At 40.1% G+C, this 19556-nt stretch overlaps 3 protein-coding genes across 3 annotated transcripts; all 3 read left to right on the top strand.

Annotated features, from left to right (window-relative positions):
• The first annotated feature begins 8457 nt into the window (after window positions 1–8457).
• LOC111597394 (sodium-independent sulfate anion transporter) lies at window positions 8458–11193 on the top strand. The gene is made up of 4 exons (XM_023312070.2): window positions 8458–9963; window positions 10038–10340; window positions 10400–10545; window positions 10608–11193. Exons 1-4 carry the CDS (start codon window positions 8847–8849, stop codon window positions 10935–10937), a joined length of 1896 nt encoding a protein of 631 aa, XP_023167838.2. The 5' UTR covers window positions 8458–8846; the 3' UTR covers window positions 10938–11193.
• Window positions 11194–12129: 936 nt separating this feature from the next.
• LOC111597395 (26S proteasome regulatory subunit 8) lies at window positions 12130–13891 on the top strand. The gene is made up of 3 exons (XM_023312071.2): window positions 12130–12313; window positions 12377–12536; window positions 12610–13891. The coding sequence occupies exons 2-3, from the start codon at window positions 12377–12379 to the stop codon at window positions 13662–13664; spliced, it is 1215 nt and encodes a 404-aa protein (XP_023167839.1). The 5' UTR covers window positions 12130–12313; the 3' UTR covers window positions 13665–13891.
• A 3361-nt stretch (window positions 13892–17252) lies between these two features.
• On the top strand, window positions 17253–18282 carry LOC111597404. The gene is made up of 2 exons (XM_023312083.2): window positions 17253–17295; window positions 17351–18282. Exons 1-2 carry the CDS (start codon window positions 17253–17255, stop codon window positions 18280–18282), a joined length of 975 nt encoding a protein of 324 aa, XP_023167851.2.
• The last annotated feature ends 1274 nt before the right edge of the window (window positions 18283–19556 follow it).

Here is a 19556-nt window from a genome sequence, read left to right on the forward strand (position 1 = left end):
TGAAAAGTTTATCAGCATTTTGCTAGCTGAAGTCAATAACAATAAAAAATACTAATAGGGCAATTTGAGCAGTTAGCCAGTTCGTCCGTTCGTCAGTTAGCCAGTTCGTCAATTAGGGCCATTTTGGCGGAAACACGACACTTAAGCCCCATTAAACATTAAATATTTATTAACTGACGGCTAATCGCAGCTAATCCGTCGCATTGTTCTTTTCATTTTTTTTTTTGCTCAAATTTATAATAATCATAAAGCGTACAACAGGTACTATAGAAATAAATAATTGTAGTAGTTTTTGTTGTGCCGCGACCATTATAGCCCATTAAGTTTTTCTAAATAGTACAATCTTAAAAATTAAAATTAAAAAAAAAAGAGAAAATAATTTATTGTTGCCCGACAAATAAATCAATTTGTTACAAAAAAATTTCCAGCTTTTGTAAATTTCCAATTAGTATTTTTTACCCTTTTTTCTATTTAGTATTCAAGCAAATTTGTCTCCTTTTTTTGGATATGCATAATAAATTATTGTCGCGACTGACAGAATGCTTCACATAAGATATTTCAGCAAATATTTATTTACCTGTTGCATTGTATTTTATTTGAAGAGCGTTGCGGGAACGAGCCTGAGAACTTATAAGATAAGATTACAGAGCATCGCCGAGACTTCTGATTCCCGCCACACTGAGGTTCATGACGAGTTGGCTGCCTGTCGCATTTGATGCATGTGCCAATTAAAATAACAAACATTGCGCTTGATCACGACTTATAAGTGAAACATGAGCCCAACTTAAGGGCTGCCCATGCATCGTGACAGCAAACAAATTGAGTGTTTAAATATGCTAATGGCGGAATAAAATGGCGTAAAGATCTGCCTGAATTTCCATAAGCAGCTTCAGCTGTTTGCTTATCCAATTGCGTCTAACGTCTGCTGCCTGGCTCAACATGTAATCTAGAAATTTATTGGTTTTGTTTGGCTTACAAATTAATGTAAATGGAAAATAAACCATCGCATTTTTTTATATGATCACATCACTTTCTTAAGCATTAGGTAAAGCATAAACCTGATTTAAACAATTCGTTCTTTACAAAAAACTTGTTTCCAGTACTACGTACAGTATAATAAGTAGATATTATATGCCATTAAAGGCTGCATTAATGAGTTAGAAACACCAACTGAACGAGAATCAGCTTGTTATGGCTTGAATTCCTGGCTTAGTATGTGGACGTTGCGTTGATATCTTAGCCGAAGGCCTTAGCAGCCAATTAAAAGTTTTTTAATTTCAACTCAATGCTAATATATAATAAATAAAATAATAAATAATTATTAAAGAATAGTTTTTGCGACTTACGAGATATTTCAAACTTATTTTAATTCTAGTCTCTGAGTAGAGTTCATATATCCTTTGTTTAACTTTAACCATTTGAGTTCCAGAGTAAAATGAAGTCCAGCTAAGTTATGTTATGTTCAGTCCAAACCAGCTAAAATACCTCAGACTTAAGGCAGCAATTAGCTTAGTCTAATTTTACTTTGGCTTAAGCTTCTCAAATATAATCAAAAGCCAATGCTTAAAAGCCTTAAAGTAATCAAATTATAATACTATTCATGTGCTCCAATTGTTGCTCGACTGCAGCACTTGCCAAGATCTAAGATCTTAAATCTCAAAATATCTAATATAATATAATAATATATCTTGGCGCATATTTGCTTAGTAGGAGGTCAAGCGTTATTTGCTCTACAACTTACCAAAAATCATACAATAGTTGAAAAAATGCGTCAGTTGATGCTACACACATTATCTGGAAGAAGCTTTTACGGCAAGATTGCTGAGTTTGTCTGCAAAATATTTGCTTAGCAGATGCCTTTAAGGCCAGTCATATAATGTCTAAGGTCTGATAAGTGTAGCATCTGGCACACTTTGTTTTGAACAGCTCAAGACTCCGCTGGAGGAATTAAGTACAATTGAAATCAGCTTTTTCTACAGCGCAATTGATAATGCTAATGGGAAGTCTTAAACCTTTGTACTTCTAGCCAGCGGCAGTACCTTGGGTCATTTAACAATTGTGAAACGCAACGCATAAATTTCATAGTGTTAGCCAAGTCCCAGTCTCACGTGAGCGTCACGCAATCAAGAATATTTAACAAACGAATAAATTGCTGTAGGTCATATTACGCATACGCCCCGTCGACCCGTCGGTCCGTTGCTGTGGCGTGCATTGAACCTCCATTTGGCAGCGTTCAATGTAATTTCCGTAAGCTATATATGAACTGCATAGCGTTTAGCATATTAATTAACTGGCCCAACACACATCGCACAGCAGTTAATAGCCCAATTGTCATATCAAAAATATTTTATCGTCTCCTCTATCTTTTTATCAGCTCGCACGCTCACTAATGGCTCAGAGCAATGTTGGCAGCTGTCGGTGCTTTTGTTTTTCGCTTTCTGTTTGTTTTTTTTTTTTGTCTCGTTTATCTATCACTCAAAATCGATTTGCTAATTCATGTTGCTTGTTGGCAATTCATTAGCACGCCGATTGGTTGAAGGGGCGCGGTTTAGCGCCACTTAGCGGTCGAGCCGGGGTGCTAAAACTTCCCATTCAATTACCCACATCGAACTAACTGCCTAATTTCACCAAAAATAAACATAAATTATTGCCCTTGCTGCGCTTGACTTTATTGCTTTCTCACATTTAATATCATCAACAAAATATGTTTAACAATTTGCAATCACAAACCAAAAACAAAAACAAAACAAAAACATTTCTCGTTTAGGCTCCATTACGGTTTCTTTTTGGGTGTTGTTATTGATGTTTTGTTTGTTTATTTTCGTGCACAGATTACGTTTTAATGGTTACTGCGAAAGGAGGCTTACATTTGCTAGGGGTATTCAGTGTTCGAGAAAAATACAGATCGCACAGCTGCCGTCGGCTGACAAAGAGAATTCGCCTCGGTTCAATGAACCCAAATCTGAGTTTGTCGCAAACTTGTTAAGGAAATCATCCAATTGGCGAATGCTGCACTCATTTATCAATGAGATTCAGCATCATACGCCATGGCTAATATATGTTTATGTAGATATGTCAGTTAGTTCATATGCGCATATCCAGTTTATGCACAGTGGTTCAGCGAAACTCGTTCATGAAGCTAAAAGTTATGGGATTCAGGAAATGTCTGTCTTACTATGTCTGTCTTACTATAGCCTCTTCAGATAAAGACTTTATATGGATACGCCTATTAGAGAGCGCAACAAATTAAGAATTTGTTTTTTCTGTGCCTATTATAATATAAATGCTATTAGTTAAGGCGCTATTGTAGCTAAAGAATTGTTATTCAATTTAAATACTTTTTGATACGAGTGTTAGATAAAAATATGAAGTTTCTTTAGCTAAGCCTTTGAGAGACAAATCGGATAAAGTATCTATATCATAGTATTCCAGCTAGAATTACTAAAGGCTGCAGATTGATCAAATAGACAAATTGATGATATAACTTAAGAACTCTTGAAGAAGAGAGACTTGAACTTTGAAACATTTCTTTATACATAGTTTCAGAGATCTTAAGTTAGCCTTTATGAGGTTAACACTCCCTAACTTATTCCACAGCTTTACATCCAACTTTTCCCAGACGATCCCTCTCGATAAGAGTCTACCTCGAAGTTATATTATATATAAGTATTATGCAATCGCACACAGCTGACAGCACACAAAATTCTGCCTTGTTTTTGTTTTGATCGAACAGCTAATTTGAATTTGTCAGAAAAAAATGAACAATGTTAAGTAAAATATTAGTCAAAACGCAGCAGACGAACGCAACCGGAACAGCTTTCAAAGTTCGTCTCGGCTTTGGCTAATATATCACATTCAGTTATTTCGCTGGCATTGAACTTGGTCAAGCCGTAGACCTTGACATGCATTTCGGGCCTTAAATAATGTAAGAGGTAACACTGTTGAGTCGCATATGGAGTGTGGAGTGTGGAGCGTGGAGCGTGGAGTTACTCTATAAGTCGAACTGCACCGCATGCGCGTTGCATAAGCGACCATCGAATGTATTTAATCTGTGTTAAATTGTATAAATCCGATATGGTTATATGGACATCAAGTGAGTCACGTGAAGCCTCGCGACAACTAATTTACATGCCTCAATGCATTCCACTGCGCACGAGCGATTGACTGCTGCTGCTGCTGTTGCTGCTGCTGCCAGCATTGCGTAATCTGTAATCTGTAGGCCTAGTTGATGCCATTGTGATAGTTGTTGTTGCTGTTGCTCTTGCTGTTGTCACTTATGCATGTTGATTGTGTGCAATTAACTGCCAGGGAAATTAACAGTTGTATTTGCCTCGCAAACTAACTCGTAATTCATCATGTTCATCGTTGGCGTTGATCAGCTGACTAACTCTGGGTTGGCACAATTGTTTGCCTGTTCGTTTGTTTGTTTGTTTGCTTATTTGCCGAAGTTACAGTTACTTACGTGCGCATTATAAATAATACGTAAATATGCAGCTGAAGTGCATACAAATCGTCAAGCCTTTTATCACTGATTCTATAAAAACCGAACACGGTTCAAACTCCGACCACTGAGAGAGCCTTGAGGCTTGGCCCTGTGTGTACACAGATCTGTTATCTGCTTAAGCAAACCCTAGTTAACTATCGAAAACTATAAATCTCCTACAATTTGCTCACTCCCTTAGGAAGAGTCAGCTAATATCTGTGTGAATTTTGTTTAACGATATTCAATTTTCATCTGCTGCTAAGCATGAGAAATGTACGCCAACTGTAATTAAATGTAGTTTTCGTATACAGTTAAGTACTGACATTTAATTGTTTTTCAATATATATCTAAATCTATAATTTGTGCCACTCACTCAATTATCTTCGCTGCGAGCAACGTGTCGTATGAGCAACACAGTTTGACCGCACGAAAGTTGCACGTAAAAACTAACAGAAAACAAACCGACGCAGCTTAAATACACTCAAGTCTTATATATGTTGAGCTGATCAAGATGTAAGAGAGTCAGAGAGTAAGTAAAGAGTACGATGCAAGATATCCTGCACTTTGTAGCATGATTTCGAGGCATTAGCGTTATCAGGTTTTATGAAGATTGTTGTCTTTATCCATAACACAAATTTAGTAAATGTAATTCTTAACATATGCTCAAATAACTGAAGTTTAATATTGATGTTAATCGATTTTTTATGGAAAAGGCAATATTTATTTAATGGAAGAAACTAACTTTAAATATCTGGCTCTTCTACTACACGAGATACAGATGGACGGGGGACAGCCCGATAGGCCTTAATTCTTTCGGATATTAATACTGATTATGAGTATATATACTTTATAGATTCATCCAGGCTACCAGCCGCTGGGTGTATTCATCTAAGCAATGCTATGGCTCCCATGACTTCTACTTCAATGACTTACCAAATTCAATGGGTATAAAACAGCGCGGCATGCCTCACTTATCTACCGATTCGGTCATGATTTATATAACAAAAATTCATGACAGCATTTATATTGTTGATAATATTAATATTTAGTAATAAATAAATTAGTTTTATATCAATAAATTTCAATTTTCCCCGAATAATCATTTGATATAGTAACTGATGAATCTGATTCCGAGAGTTGTATTGCTCTTTTTCATCGAAACATAATCGTGCTGATTCACAATTAGTGAAAAAACAATATGATACCCTCGGTAAGTGTATAGAGAGCTAATAATTAAGTCAATGCGGCTGTGATTGTAAGTACTCGTAAGGTTAAAGCACACCTTTCTAGAGAGCCACATGATGCATATTCATGTTCGTACATTCATTAAATTGTATTAGCGAACTGAAAGTATTCGAAAAGTATTTCAGCAATGTCATTATACGGGTTAATAACTTGAGAAGCTGTTAACAATGATTCGCATCATTCAATCTGCCTAAATTGCTAGTTATGTAACTTATATTTTTTTCTCTTTTGACATATACAAATCTTAACTGGTTTCCTATCGAAGCCAATTTTTGTACGTCAAATTTGTGCATTAGACAGAGCTACCTGTTTATCTTGTTCTAAAGAGATTTCCCTTTGCATACCCTATAGACGCTTAAGGTGAATGGAATGATCTACTGCTTTGACGTCAGTGAAAATGTTATTAAGTTTCGAATTGTTAGAGCTATCTCCTTCCGGAAAGAAGTGCTTCAGGGCAGGCATGAAATGCTCTGATAGAGCTTTAAATCATTAATAATATTAATAATAAACAGAAATATAAATTCATTAAGGCGATTCTCACAACATCTATAAATACAAGTTTTTAGTTGTCTCCTGAGCGGAAGTTAGAGTTTTGTCCCTGGGTACAGGGTAACTAGTAGTCGATCACTTTCGACCTTTATCAGTTAATTTATGAATTATTTTTTATTCAAAACGTTGTTTGCTTTGATTCATTTCCATATTATATCGACATTTGAGCCGTAAGCTTACAAATTCCCTGATATGGCATTATTATTAGAGAAAAGCGTATTTTAAATTCGGCATGATATAATCAGATATGTTTTGTTATTTGTTTATATGCGTTTTTGTTTTGTGTCTGTCATTCGTGTGGAAAGATTTCTCATCTCTTGGTGGAGCACAAATCTTTTATCAGGCGCTCAACACGTGTTTTTGTAAAGCTTCTCTTCAGTGCTTGTGTTTGTGTGTAAGTGTGTGGGTGTGTGTATCTGCGTGCTGCGTGTTTTATTTATTATTATTATATACACTTGATTGATTGCCTGCTTGAGGCTATTTAGTTGAAATAATTGTACGCTACAATTTCGCGTATTTTTCCATCAATAATTATGTCAGAGTGAAGTCAGAATTCGAAGAAAGATTCTTAACAGATTTTTCCCTGACCACATTTAGTGATAGGCTAAGCTATACAAGAACTGCATAAGTAATAAGGCTTGGCATTCAGGAAAACCCCATGGTGAAGCCCCCGTTTCCAGTTTCTATATAAGCAGCTCTTGATTTCTGCAAACTGATAAATCTTGGCATTTAAATGAAATGAACCAAATTCAGTTAAATACGGAAGACTCAAGTTAACGCTCCAAAAACATCACGTAAAAATCTTTAACTAGCTAACTAATTAATACAAACGTATGTATTCAAATATGAAAACTAAATTAAAAACACTTCCTGGCTCTGCTGATAGACAGGGTTAGATATATATATAAATATATATACAAATATACATTTATATGTATTAAGTGGCTTCTGATTAATTTTTCTAAACTCAAATTGTCTTTATCTAAACCAATATTCATAACTGATTTATTGTGGACGCACTTCAAAGCTGATTTATTTACGATTGCAATGCTTTTTTTATTGTTTTATTTTTTTATTACGTCGTCACCGGCGCCGCCACCGTTCTGCTGATTAATTTCCCCTTGTGGTAGTCGTTCTTTTCCAGTGCTGTAAAACGTGTCAAGTGGTATTTTAATTGGGCATTTATTAAAGGCCCATTTACGGCAAGTAAGTAAGTAAGTTCGCGCGCCTAGGGACATTTAACTACAAATATCCCACTTTACAGTGATAAGCGTAAAAGTTCTATATTGTTAATTTGCCATTTGTTTGGCATTTTAACTTTCAAATAAAAATAAACAATTGGGCAAATTCAATTTCAATACAAATATTCCCATGCTAAATAAATAATTTCACTTGCTGACTTAACGTGACAGCGGAATTTTTTAGTTGAAAAAGGAGCTCATTATAGTTGACATAAATGCTCGAATTACTCAAGCTTTCGTAAAAATCGAAAAAAGTCATCTTACGTATTCACTTCACTGTCATTCTATACGAACATTCCACAGGCAAGCTTACACTAATAGAACGACAGTAAAATACAGTTAAAGAATGCCAAGAGTCCAATATGAAAGCTTATTATTATTTATTTTTTATTTTTATTTATTTATTTTTTTTTTGTATTTTAATTATGTGGGGAATTAAGCGTAGCCAACAGACGAGTCATGTGACTGGTGTGAAATTCGCTTTCAATGCGATCGGAATAAAATATATTCAATAAGATTTGCATTGTGGTTGCGTATGCTTGCTGCTGTTGTTGTTGTTGTTGCTTTTAGCACGTGCATGTAAGAAACTTGAAAAGCCTGAATTTCCCTAAAAGTGCAAGCAGTAGGAGTTAACCTGCAGCTGCTGCTGCTGGGAACTCCATGCGCTTACAAGGCAGGCAAGAAGAGGCTGCACAATTAACATTTCTTTTGGTTCGACTAGATGTGTTACACGATACTCGAGACACCCAGAGACCACAGACACAAGCCGGTTTATTTATTTTTTTTTATTTTCGTGTTGCTCTAACGAAAGCCGGCGCTGAGTCTCGAACGTCGGCGCTGCCTCTGCTGCTGCTGCTGCTGCTGGGCGGCGTTTGCCGTGTGACACGAGCGGATTGCCACTCGCGACTCGCACCTATTTATAATCAGTTCCCAGCCATTCGGCTACAGTTGAGCGCTGCTTCTGCTTCTGCTGCTGCTGCTGCTGCTGCTGCTGCTGCTGTTACCTCTGCTTCTGGCTCGATCTCGAATTCGTTTCATTCCCGCATTTGACGCGCTCGCGAATAGTTTGGCTTTCGGATTTAGTTTTGCTTTGACGCGCGGCATGAAGTGAAGTGAAGTGAAGTGAAGTGATTGCGACTTGCCCCTGTGACAGTGAGATGAAGCCGTAGATGAAGCCAACGCCAACGCCATCGCTGACAAAAGCAAATTGGACAAAAACAAAAAGCGCAATAAGTACCACAGACGTGAGCTTTCAACGCGACACAAGTACAAGTAGAGAGTACATATAGAGCTGTGTGTGTCATTGTGTGTCGACGACGTCATTTGAGATGACTGCCAAAGATACGGGGCATGTGAATAGCGCCTTTAATGGCGCTGATGTATCAGTGGATATACCGACGAACACGCTGTATCACACGTCGCGTGACTGCATCGTACAGCAGGAGGAGGAGCCGGTGATGTCCGGCTGGAAGGACTGCTGCCGCAGCACCTGGGCGAACATCTTTCGTCGCAAGACCCTGGAGAAACGCTTCCCCATACTCGTCTGGCTGCCGCAGTATAAAAAGGATTACATCTTTGGCGACATCGTGGCCGGCATTTCGGTGGCTCTGACTGTGATACCGCAGGCTCTGGCCTACGCCGGCATTGCTGGACTCGATCTGCAGTATGGACTGTATGCGTGCTTTCTGGGCTGCTTCATTTACATATTCATCGGCTCCAGCAAGGATGTGCCCATCGGACCGACGGCCATTTCGGCTTTGCTCTCGTTTCAAATTGCCGGCGGCAGCTGGCAGATGGCCACGCTGCTGACCTTCCTCAGCGGCATCATTGAGATACTGATGGGCATGTTCCAGCTGGGCTTTCTGATTGACTTTGTGTCGGGACCGGTGGGTGCGGGCTTCACCAGCGCCGTCTCGTTGATCATCTTCAGCTCCCAGATGAAGGACCTGCTGGGCATACAGACCAGCGGCAACACCTTCCTCCAAGTATGGATTAGCATTGTCAACAACATACAAAACATCAGCTGGCCGGACTTTGGACTTGGCATCACCTGCATCGTTGTGCTGCTCAGCCTGCGCGCCTTGGCTAGCTGCAGTCTGGGGCCCAAGCAGGGCAAATCCTCCTGCCAGCGGCTATTCACAGGCATCTTCTGGACGGTGGGCACTGCACGTAATGCTCTGCTGGTCTGTGCCACCGCTGCGCTGGGCTACTGGCTGTCCATCAGTGGCAACGAGCAGCTGGTGCGCACCGTTGGATTTGTGCCCAAAGGATTGCCTGAGTTCCGGCCGCCGCCCTTCCACATGGATGCCATTGTGAATGAGACGACGGGCGAGCTGCTGCAGCAGGCGCAAAGCTTCTGGGACATGGTCAGCACACTTGGCTCCGGCCTGATTGTGGTGCCACTGATAGCGCTCCTAGAGACTATGGCCGTGGTGCAGGCATTCGGTAAGTTTTTGTACACTCACTTCAGTTGTTATATAACAATAAAAAAATAATAATCTGTAAATTCCCTTTCATAGCCGACGGCAAGCCAACAGATGCCACCCAAGAGCTGATTGCTTCAGGCATTTGCAATGTCGCCAACTCCTTTGTGCAGGGTCTGCGCAGCAATGGAGGCCTGGCCCGCGGCGCCATCCTGAACGCCAGCGGCGTGCGCACGCAGCTGTCTAATTTGTATACGAGCGTCATCGTGATCATTGCGCTGCTCTACCTCACGCCCTGTTTCTACTATATTCCTAAGGCGGCCCTGGCGGCCATTATCATTGCCGCGGTGATCTTCATGGTCCAGTATCGCGTCATCAAGCCCATGTGGCACAGCAAGAGTAAGTGGGAAGACTGGCAGAGGGATTGTAGCCAGAGCTTGACATTTCGCTTTTCACAGAAACGGATTTGATACCCGGATTGGGCGCGTTCTTTGCGTGTCTGGTGATGCCGCTGCAGCTGGGCATTCTGGTGGGCATCGGCATCAATGTGATCTTCATTCTATACCAGGCGGCGCGCCCCAAGCTGCGCATCGAAACACTGAGCGTAAGTGGCAAATGTTATGTCATGCTCGAGCTCGGCTCTAAGCGAATTCTTTTCATTTGCAGTCGCCGAATGGCCAGCGTTATTTGATGCTGACGCCAGATCGCTGTCTCATCTTCCCCTCGATGGAGTTTGTGCGCAAGGTGATCAATAAACAGGGCGTCAAGTCGACGCTGCCGGTCGTCATAGATTGCACGCACATTTATGGAGCTGATTTCACAGCTGCCAAGGTGATATCGACAATGGTCACGGATTTTGCACAGCGACAGCAGCCGCTGTTCTTCTACAATCTGCAGCCGCGTGTGGCGCAGGTATTTGAGGGCCTCAACAAAGATCTGGTGGCGATCTACGACATTAGCCAACTACATACCAAGCTGGGCGACAAGACGACCTAACCTCGTTTAATGATAGATTAATTTAAAACTCTTTTATTTATTTCAACATACACAAGCTCAAAACTCAGCTAGATCAATTTGAATGCTCTGGCGAGGCCAGCGACTAGTTTCGTTCAAAGAAAACGAAAACAAACATTCAAATTAAAATGAAAAGATCGAACGAAACCCACGCAACGTCACCAACGATCATTACCACCAACAACAACAAGAAAACAGTCCAACCAAATAGTCAAATATTATTTTCCGTAATTTAATTAGCATTTAAGTTGAAGCAATCTTTCATTATTTATTCGCTGCTGAATGATTTGATTTTTGGCAAAATGCTGCGACTTTTGCTAAACAAAATCCAAATAACTTTGCACCTCATTGTTGTCTATCGGATTGCTACGCATAGTATTATAAATATCTATATATATTGATATACCTAAACGTAAATACCAAGCATTCAGTGCTGACTAGTACTTAAATAAACAATCTATAAAAATATTGCATAGCTTTGCTGTGTTATTCGAGCTTCAAATCAATCAAAATGCGTCAACTGCTGCTGTTGCTGTTGCCATATTTAAACAGCGACTCTAATATCTAATCAATAATAGCCACAGATTTAAGACTTTCCCAATAATAATTGACGCGACGTGATTTCGCACTGATTCACGCAATAGAAAATTTATAGGCGAACTAGAATCAGATAATGCACACATGCATATCGTATCGTATCGGTGGTTATGTGAAAGTAATTAAATTAAAAAGTAATTTCTAGCTGTTAAGGCATGAAAATTAAGGCAAGTCTAGACAAACCCAACGTGAATTCGTGTCTTGTTAAAGCCAAAGATATCAGAATCTATTAATTTATTGTCAACGACTGCTGCTTGTCCCGATTTCAACACTTAAAGCCGTTAAACTATCATTTTAAATAACTGTTTCTTAAATTTAACACCATTTTGCACATTTGCTCGCCATTTGAAGCTGGCTTGGCAAAAACTATAGCATACTTTGAGGCTGTTAAATAAAATCGCTGCTGAGCCATGTATGCAGCTTACCAGCTTTACTGCAAGCAAAATCATACAAATATTTTTAAACACTTGTTTGTTAACTGCCAAGCGAATATACTTAAAATACTACTGTTTGCAAATAATACCTTGCATTTAGTATTTCCCTTTCATACAAAAAAAATCCTTGTTTAAAAAGTAGCAATTTTTAGTACAAATTTGGGGATTAAAGGAATCACACAGTGCACACGTTTTACAACACTGTTATTCAAAACTGCCATCTCATATAAACAAAAAAATTGTAAAGCATAAAAGCGTCAACAATCGGCTGGTGTACAGGGTTTTTATATTCGTTTTGAGAAAATTTAAATAAATAACATTTTATCGGTGTGTAGTTAAAAGAATCTGAATGAATTATAACAACCAACTCGATATAATATTCCCGTTTAGATGCAAATGGATGATCCCAAAGAGCCGCCTAAAGACAAAGACAGCACCGGTCTCACCTCGTTCTTTGAGCAAAAGATAGCTGAATTGCAGTTCATTGTTTCGGAGAAGCAGCGCAATCTGCAGCGCCTTGAAGCTCAGCGCAATGAGCTCAACTCAAAAGGTAAGCAATAAGAGGAGAGATACAATAGCCAACAGCTACTTGCCAACTTCCCATATATCCCCTACTGCTGCAGTGCGTATGCTGCGCGAGGAACTGCAGCTGTTGCAGGAACAAGGCAGCTATGTGGGTGAAGTGGTCAAGCCCATTGATAAGAAAAAGGTATTGGTCAAGGTGCATCACGATGGGAAATACGTTGTCGATGTGGAAAAGAATATCGATATCAATGATGTGACCACCAATAGCCGTGTGGCACTCCGACATGATAGCTATACACTGCACAAGATTTTGCCGAACAAGGTCGATCCGCTTGTCTCGTTGATGTTGGTCGAAAAAGTGCCGGACTCAACCTACGAAATGGTGGGCGGCTTGTCCAAGCAAATCACCGAGATCAAGGAGGTTATCGAGCTGCCCATCAAACATCCTGAGCTGTTCGATGCCCTTGGCATTGCCCAGCCCAAGGGTGTGCTGCTTTATGGACCACCTGGCACTGGCAAAACACTGCTGGCTCGCGCTGTCGCTCATCACACGGAATGCACATTCATTCGCGTCTCTGGCTCGGAGCTGGTGCAGAAGTACATTGGCGAGGGATCACGCATGGTGCGCGAGCTGTTTGTCATGGCTCGGGAGCATGCGCCATCTATCATATTCATGGATGAGATCGATTCAATTGGCTCGGCACGTCTGGAGTCGGGCCGAGGCGCCGACTCGGAGGTGCAGCGCACAATGCTGGAACTGCTGAACCAACTGGACGGCTTTGAGGCATCCAAGAACATCAAGGTAATTATGGCCACCAATCGTATCGATGTGCTCGACCAGGCACTGCTGCGTCCCGGCCGCATCGATCGTAAAATTGAATTCCCACCACCTAGCGAAGAGGCACGCGTCGACATCCTACACATTCATTCGCGCAAAATGAATCTGACGCGCGGCATCAATCTGCGCAAGATTGCCGAGCTGATGCCAGGTGCATCTGGCGCTGAGGTCAAGGGCGTATGCACAGAGGCTGGCATGTACGCGCTGCGCGAGCGCCGTGTCCACGTCACCCAGGAGGACTTCGAGATGGCCGTCTCCAAGGTCATGCAAAAGGACTCCGAGCGCAATATGTCCATGAAGAAGTTCTGGAAATAATTTTCGATTAAATCAAATCAACATTATTATTAAGTTTTTTTCTTATAAACCATATTGAGTAATTGTTTTACGAACAAGAGAACAATCTAGTATCTGCCTCGTTTCGAACCTCCTCTTAGGCTTAGGCTTGCCCAGCAAGATATACTTTATATAAAAATCGAAGTCTATTTCAGATTCTAATCATATGAGAGAATGGAACAATACTTATATAAATGAATATTGTAAGGAGCACATTAATAACAAATATAATATAAAATATAGCTTTAATTTTACATATGTTATATAAATATATAATATTGAGTGTATTTTAATAAATATGTGCATAACTAGCTGATCCAGCAATTTGACCTAATCTTTTGGCTGGTTAACTAGTTCTTTTCTTTAACGCTTTTGCTTAAGTAACAATTTGCTTATGGACGTTTCTATTTTTGTGGTTTTGGCTTTGGTATCAGCACTCGGACGACAGATATTGTCAAACGTCCATTTCGGCATCTGCTATTAAGTGGGTTTTCCCAATTTAAAATGTTGACTTAGTTATTTGAAGCTCCTTTGAAACACCTACAATATAAAATACAATATAAAAATTACAATATAATAATTTTTCTGAACAAATTGGATATCAATTTCTAAATTTAAATTTTATTAATATTTTATGTTGCAAATTTAGTATGAATTAATTTTGTTATAGTTCTCACATACCATTTGTAAAAACTTAATCGATTTTCTATCATATTCTGTATGGATCAATTCAAAGCTTATTATTAATACAATTTTACAAAAATATAAAAAATTTTTTTTACATTTTTAAAAGAAGCTTTTCATCGATTATTCGATGTTTGTTTCTTTGCAAATTATTTCGATTCGATGTTGACTTAAAAGAATTTTTTGATGATTTTCCTACCATGAGATGCTCGGGAATTCAATAATTTCTTGTAGATCTTAGTGCTTATCGTATAGTATATATCGTAGCTTTATTTTAACTTGTTTTTCAGTACATATAATATAAAGTATTTGAACTTATGGTCATGCTCTACTGTCTCTCTCTCTCTCGACCCAGCAGGTCTCTAACTCCCTTGTATGAAGAGTTTCCCTCAGTAACGTATAGAAAATATGGGTATATCTATATGCTAAAGTAATTTCGGGGCTATTTCCTAGTCTACGGGGTAATATCTGGCAATTGTCATATTTAATTTGGAGTTTGGGGCTGGTGTTTAAATCGTCGCAAAGCAATTAAGGAATTCGCTGGCATCATCACGCTAGCAGCTTCAAATTACCCAATGGTCCAGCAAGGAAGCAATGACCCGGCCACTTTGTTATTGTTGCAGCTGCAGTTGCTTTTTTAGTTGTTGTTCGCTTACAAAGCGGAGCAATTTGCGTTGCATTGCAAACTCATAAAGTAAACGTTCAACGGGTTTGCACTTTCATTGCTCACGAGTCGAGCGGGTCGCCGCGGTGCTGGAGGCGCGCCCAAACCCATTCGACGAACCACTTGGCTTATAAATGCCAGCCGCATCCAGGCGCTCGCTGCCAATTGACAACGTATGCTTACCGGATTTACAAGCATTTCCGTTGCATGCAGCACGAAAGTAAAAGCGTTTTCCAACGAACCCGCCTAGCGACTTGCAGCCAAAACAATCGCTGACCGCGCATTAGATACGTTTCGCCTGTGCACCACGCAGGACGTCCTCTTCGGTTAACGCGTAGCCGCCGTCGTGTAAGTGTCTGTAGCAGGGCACCGAGCCACTGAAAATTGTGCCTATCTGTCAAATTGAGTGATTACTGTCTTTTCGAATGTTGCCACTGTCCAGTTTTAACTACCTGTGTGTGCGTGTGTGTGTGTGAGTGAGTGTTGCAAGGTGGTTGCAGTGGTGCTGGCCTTAAGAGTAAACTGGTTCTGCTCTCTCAAACGCTGCCAAAGCTGACTGACACAGTTTATTAGCCAAGATGAAATTCTACAATTTCTCTGGTTACAAATAAGGCAAAGTTCACTTGAAGTTGCCCTGCCCACCTTCTTCTTTTGCTAACTGTTGCTTAAGGCATTTAATTGCCAATGGAGCACTCAACTATTATTAAGCTTATAGCTAATTTCTGGAGACTCAAATAAGTTGTAGTAAAGGAAATTCTAAGATCAAAGTTCTGAAAATGTATCTGGCAGGCAGAAAGTGGTCATAAATGAAAAGAAGTCCTTCCATTCGAAGCTACGTATGAACGCGTATAGACATATATATATTTTAATTATCCTTTATAATTAACCTTAATCGTTGTTATAAAATCGATAAGGAACTGAATGTAAAATAACAACTATTTATGAGCTAAAATCAGCAGATGTATATAGTTTCTTCAAGATTATACAATTATAAAATAATTTGACCTTCTATATCCCTATGGTCGGGAACAACTTTGTTGTTATAGTGTAGATTAAGACGATTTAGCTCAGGTTCACATATTGACGACATGCTTGATAAAATGTTTAGAATAGACATTTTATTGAAATAAATATTTATAAATTAATATATTCAATATTGATGACAATCACGACATTTGCGTGCCTGTTTACGAGTGTGAAAGTTATGAAGAGCTAAAAGCTGGAATTTTCGAGAAAACTGCATCAATATATTTCCTAGCGAGACATTGCCTACTGCTTGAGATACGATAGCTAGTGTTGCACTAAATCTAATCAGACTTCATAGATCTATTGCCTGATATCCCACGGAGCATAGGGCTTGAAGTTGGGCATAGTCCTGACTGCTCTCGCACTATCCGCTTGACGGTGAGGGAGAGGAGGTGGCCATTCATGCTTGAACACTTATTGTAATATATATATTTGTAGATCATAGATTATCATAGACTTTTGTTTTTATACAAAATCTGCGATAATTTTGTATAAGCAGCGTCTCTTGTTTATTTGCAAATCACTTCATACCAAGAGGAATGCATTTCACATTAGGATAGTCCCTTATTTAAATTTATCTCTTATTCAAATTTAAAATATTTACTCAGGGTCCCCGAATCATATTTAAAATTTCTACTTCCTCGGTAGCAAAATTGCCATTCAAATCCCAAAATATTGTATAAATAAAGTGTTTATCCAGCAGGCTAATATAGCTAGTGCTAATAATACTATAACTAAAAATTATAACACCAATAAAAACTGTTGTAAGCAACACCTCTCCTAGCCGAGCACCAGTCGAGGCACTCTCATATTCGCATAAATAATTTGCAAGATAATATGTTGATCTCAAGGCTCAGCAGCAGATGTTATGAAACTGTGCAGCGACTTCGTGACGTTGGCTTATTGTGCTTAAATCAAAGGCTTAACTTCGTTCGTTTGTTTGTTTGTGTTTGTTGGGGCCGCCAATATGTCCACAGTTTACAGTTAGCCGAACCGGTTGCAGTAGTTGGGAAGTCTTTTAAGACGCCTTGAGGCTGTCTCCGACCAAAGTCTTTGTCCTCAGCCAGATTGATCAGCCGCAGGAATGAGCGCGCACCTGCAGCGCCCACAGCTTCCTGTCTGCCTTGCGATTATGTAAAGACTTTTGTTTCATATATTCACAGCCGCAACGTTGCATAAACACAAAAGCTCCCAAGATGTCACTGATGTTGCATTTATTGTTGCTGATGCTGCTGTTTGGTAAGTTGGGGCCGTACTTTCTTTAAATGCAGCTGCTTAACTTCCGGCTAACCAGGTGAGGCGCCAGCATTTGGACGTAAGGTAAAACGTAAGGATGCTCATTATCATCTGAATGTGCCGCCGCCACCACAGCCACAAAAGACTTCGGCATCGACACACACTGTGGTTGTTGAGCACGATTTGCCACCGTACAGCTTCGAGGCCGTCAACCACGATGAGTTTGCGGCGCCAAGTCAACCCCAATACGAGAGTCCCCACTATGCGAGCTCCGACTATGCCCCACACAGCAGTCATGGCAGCAGCAGCAGTGGCGGTTATCTGGTGGACAATGGCTTGCGCAGCATTGCCAAGGGGTCAGCGGATCAGGCCATCTCGGCTGTGGCCAGTCAGAATGCGGCTGGCAAGCAAGCCTCGTATGTGGCCAAGAGCACATTGGCGCAAGCTGCTGCTCAGGCAGCGGGCACTGCAGTCGCCGTGCTCAAGGGCAAGGAGGTGCTTCTGCACAGGCTGGAGGAGCAGAGCGTCGAGGCACACAAGTCCGTCGAACGAGAGCTCACCCAACTGCAGCAGGCCAAACGGTCGGCCAAGGCAGCCCAGTATGCCGCACAGCAGGCCATTAACCATGTGAGCGTTCTGACCGCAGCGCTGAACAATGCCCAATCCGCATCTGAGCTGGCACAGAAGGCTGCCGCTGAGGCAGCGGCTGAGCTGTCGTCACAAATCGATATGGTGGCCCAGGCCAAGGGCAAACTGGAGCAGACCGAGTCGCAGGCCTATGCAGCGCGTTTGGACTACGAGGAAACGCGCGAGGCGGCAGAGAAGGCAACACTCTCCGCCCAGGAGGCGCAACTCAATGCCAACGATGCGGCGCTGCACGCTAACGTCGAGCTCAGTGAAGCGGTTCATCTGCATGACAAAAGCGATCGCAATGCGGAGCAGTCGCCGAGCGCAACCGGTCATAGGACACGCCCCTACCAGACCGCATAACGGGCATTGGCCACTTAGCTTAAGTTGCACTTAAATATTTATTGTCTTTGTGTGAAGCTTGGACTTGGACAGTTACTCAATAAAAGCTGCGAGCACTCTTTCTAGGTAATGTCATGAGCTTTATGAATTTTTTTATTTTTTTTGGAGTTGAATTATGTGAGATTTGATGAATGTGCGAACTATTGTAGAAGTTACTTACCCTAGCTACCTTTATTTTTGGGTAAAAATATTATTTGTTTTGAGTGCCATTTGTGCCAAAATATTTAGCTCATAGAAGATGTAGTAAATGGTAAGAAATCATTTGAGATGCCAGTTTGGAAAGTGAAGAGCTTTCTACTCTACATTATCTTTAAGAAACTCTTAAATATAGATATCTATATGAAAATTTTGCAGGAAATTGAATTTATCTCACTTAAAGTTCAAATGTCTTTTTAAACTTCCTTTTCAATAGTTACCATATTGAAAACTTCTCATAAGCTTTAAGCTCATATTTTATATTTTAAATTTGCAATCTATCATTTATTGGATTTTATATACCACAAAATATTAATCTGCTTTAAAGTTAGTATATGACTTTAGGGCTTTTTAAAGTTCTTGCAGAATATTATAAAATATTATAAAAGCATTCGAATATTATAAAAGCACTTAGTTTAGCCATGGGTTCTAGAAAATTGCCTATTATTGTATAGGTTTCAATTACTTCAGCTAAAGGTTTACTTCTGCTTCAAAAGTTGATCGCATTCCAATTTATTTTGCTATTAAAATAAATCAATAAACTTCAAAGCTTTCATTTGCTCGCAAAGTTCTCCGCAAAAGCTTTTTCATGTACTTCAAGTTAATTAATCTAAAAGCTTAAGGCTTCATAGCTGCTTTGTTATACATAAAACACAAACGAAACATAGGGAACACAATTTATTGATCTTAACTTTACCGTGACCTCTCTTCACCAGTTAAATATTTCATACAAGCTAAGCTAAGCTAAGCGTTAGAGTAGCATAGTTCCTTTGATTGACGGGAATAACGAGCTTTGTGTTTTATTTCGTCGAAATATATAATAAATAAATAAGTAATGTAGAACGTAAAGCTAACCGCACTAGATTACGTAGATTTAAACTAGAGATGATCCACTTAATGATAGATAGCTATAGAGTAGAGTCTACAGCTAGGACCGCGCCTTTGCCCCGGCGCTGCCATAGGAAGTGATGATTAATGATTGGCCAGAGACTACAGACAACCCCGTTGGCTTTCGCAAGACATTGACTATGTACGGCAAA

The sequence above is a fragment of the Drosophila hydei genome, unplaced genomic scaffold (assembly GCF_003285905.1).
Source record: "Drosophila hydei strain 15085-1641.00,03,60 unplaced genomic scaffold, DhydRS2 tig00008119-arrow-pilon, whole genome shotgun sequence".
In the NCBI taxonomy this organism is placed as follows: Eukaryota; Metazoa; Arthropoda; class Insecta; order Diptera; family Drosophilidae; genus Drosophila; species Drosophila hydei.

What these genes read in the sequence shown, in the direction of transcription:
- LOC111597394 (XM_023312070.2), top strand. Translation starts at nt 8,847, where the DNA reads ATGACTGCCAAAGATACGGGGCATGTGAATAGCGCCTTTAATGGCGCT. An exon ending in GCCCATGTGGCACAGCAAGA is followed by an intron (nt 10,341 to 10,399) that starts GTAAGTGGGAAG and finishes CGCTTTTCACAG; the next exon opens with AAACGGATTTGATACCCGGA. An exon ending in TGCGCATCGAAACACTGAGC is followed by an intron (nt 10,546 to 10,607) that starts GTAAGTGGCAAA and finishes TTTCATTTGCAG; the next exon opens with TCGCCGAATGGCCAGCGTTA.
- LOC111597395 (XM_023312071.2), top strand. Translation starts at nt 12,377, where the DNA reads ATGCAAATGGATGATCCCAAAGAGCCGCCTAAAGACAAAGACAGCACC. An exon ending in CAATGAGCTCAACTCAAAAG is followed by an intron (nt 12,537 to 12,609) that starts GTAAGCAATAAG and finishes CTACTGCTGCAG; the next exon opens with TGCGTATGCTGCGCGAGGAA.
- LOC111597404 (XM_023312083.2), top strand. Translation starts at nt 17,253, where the DNA reads ATGTCACTGATGTTGCATTTATTGTTGCTGATGCTGCTGTTTG. An exon ending in GTTGCTGATGCTGCTGTTTG is followed by an intron (nt 17,296 to 17,350) that starts GTAAGTTGGGGC and finishes CCGGCTAACCAG; the next exon opens with GTGAGGCGCCAGCATTTGGA.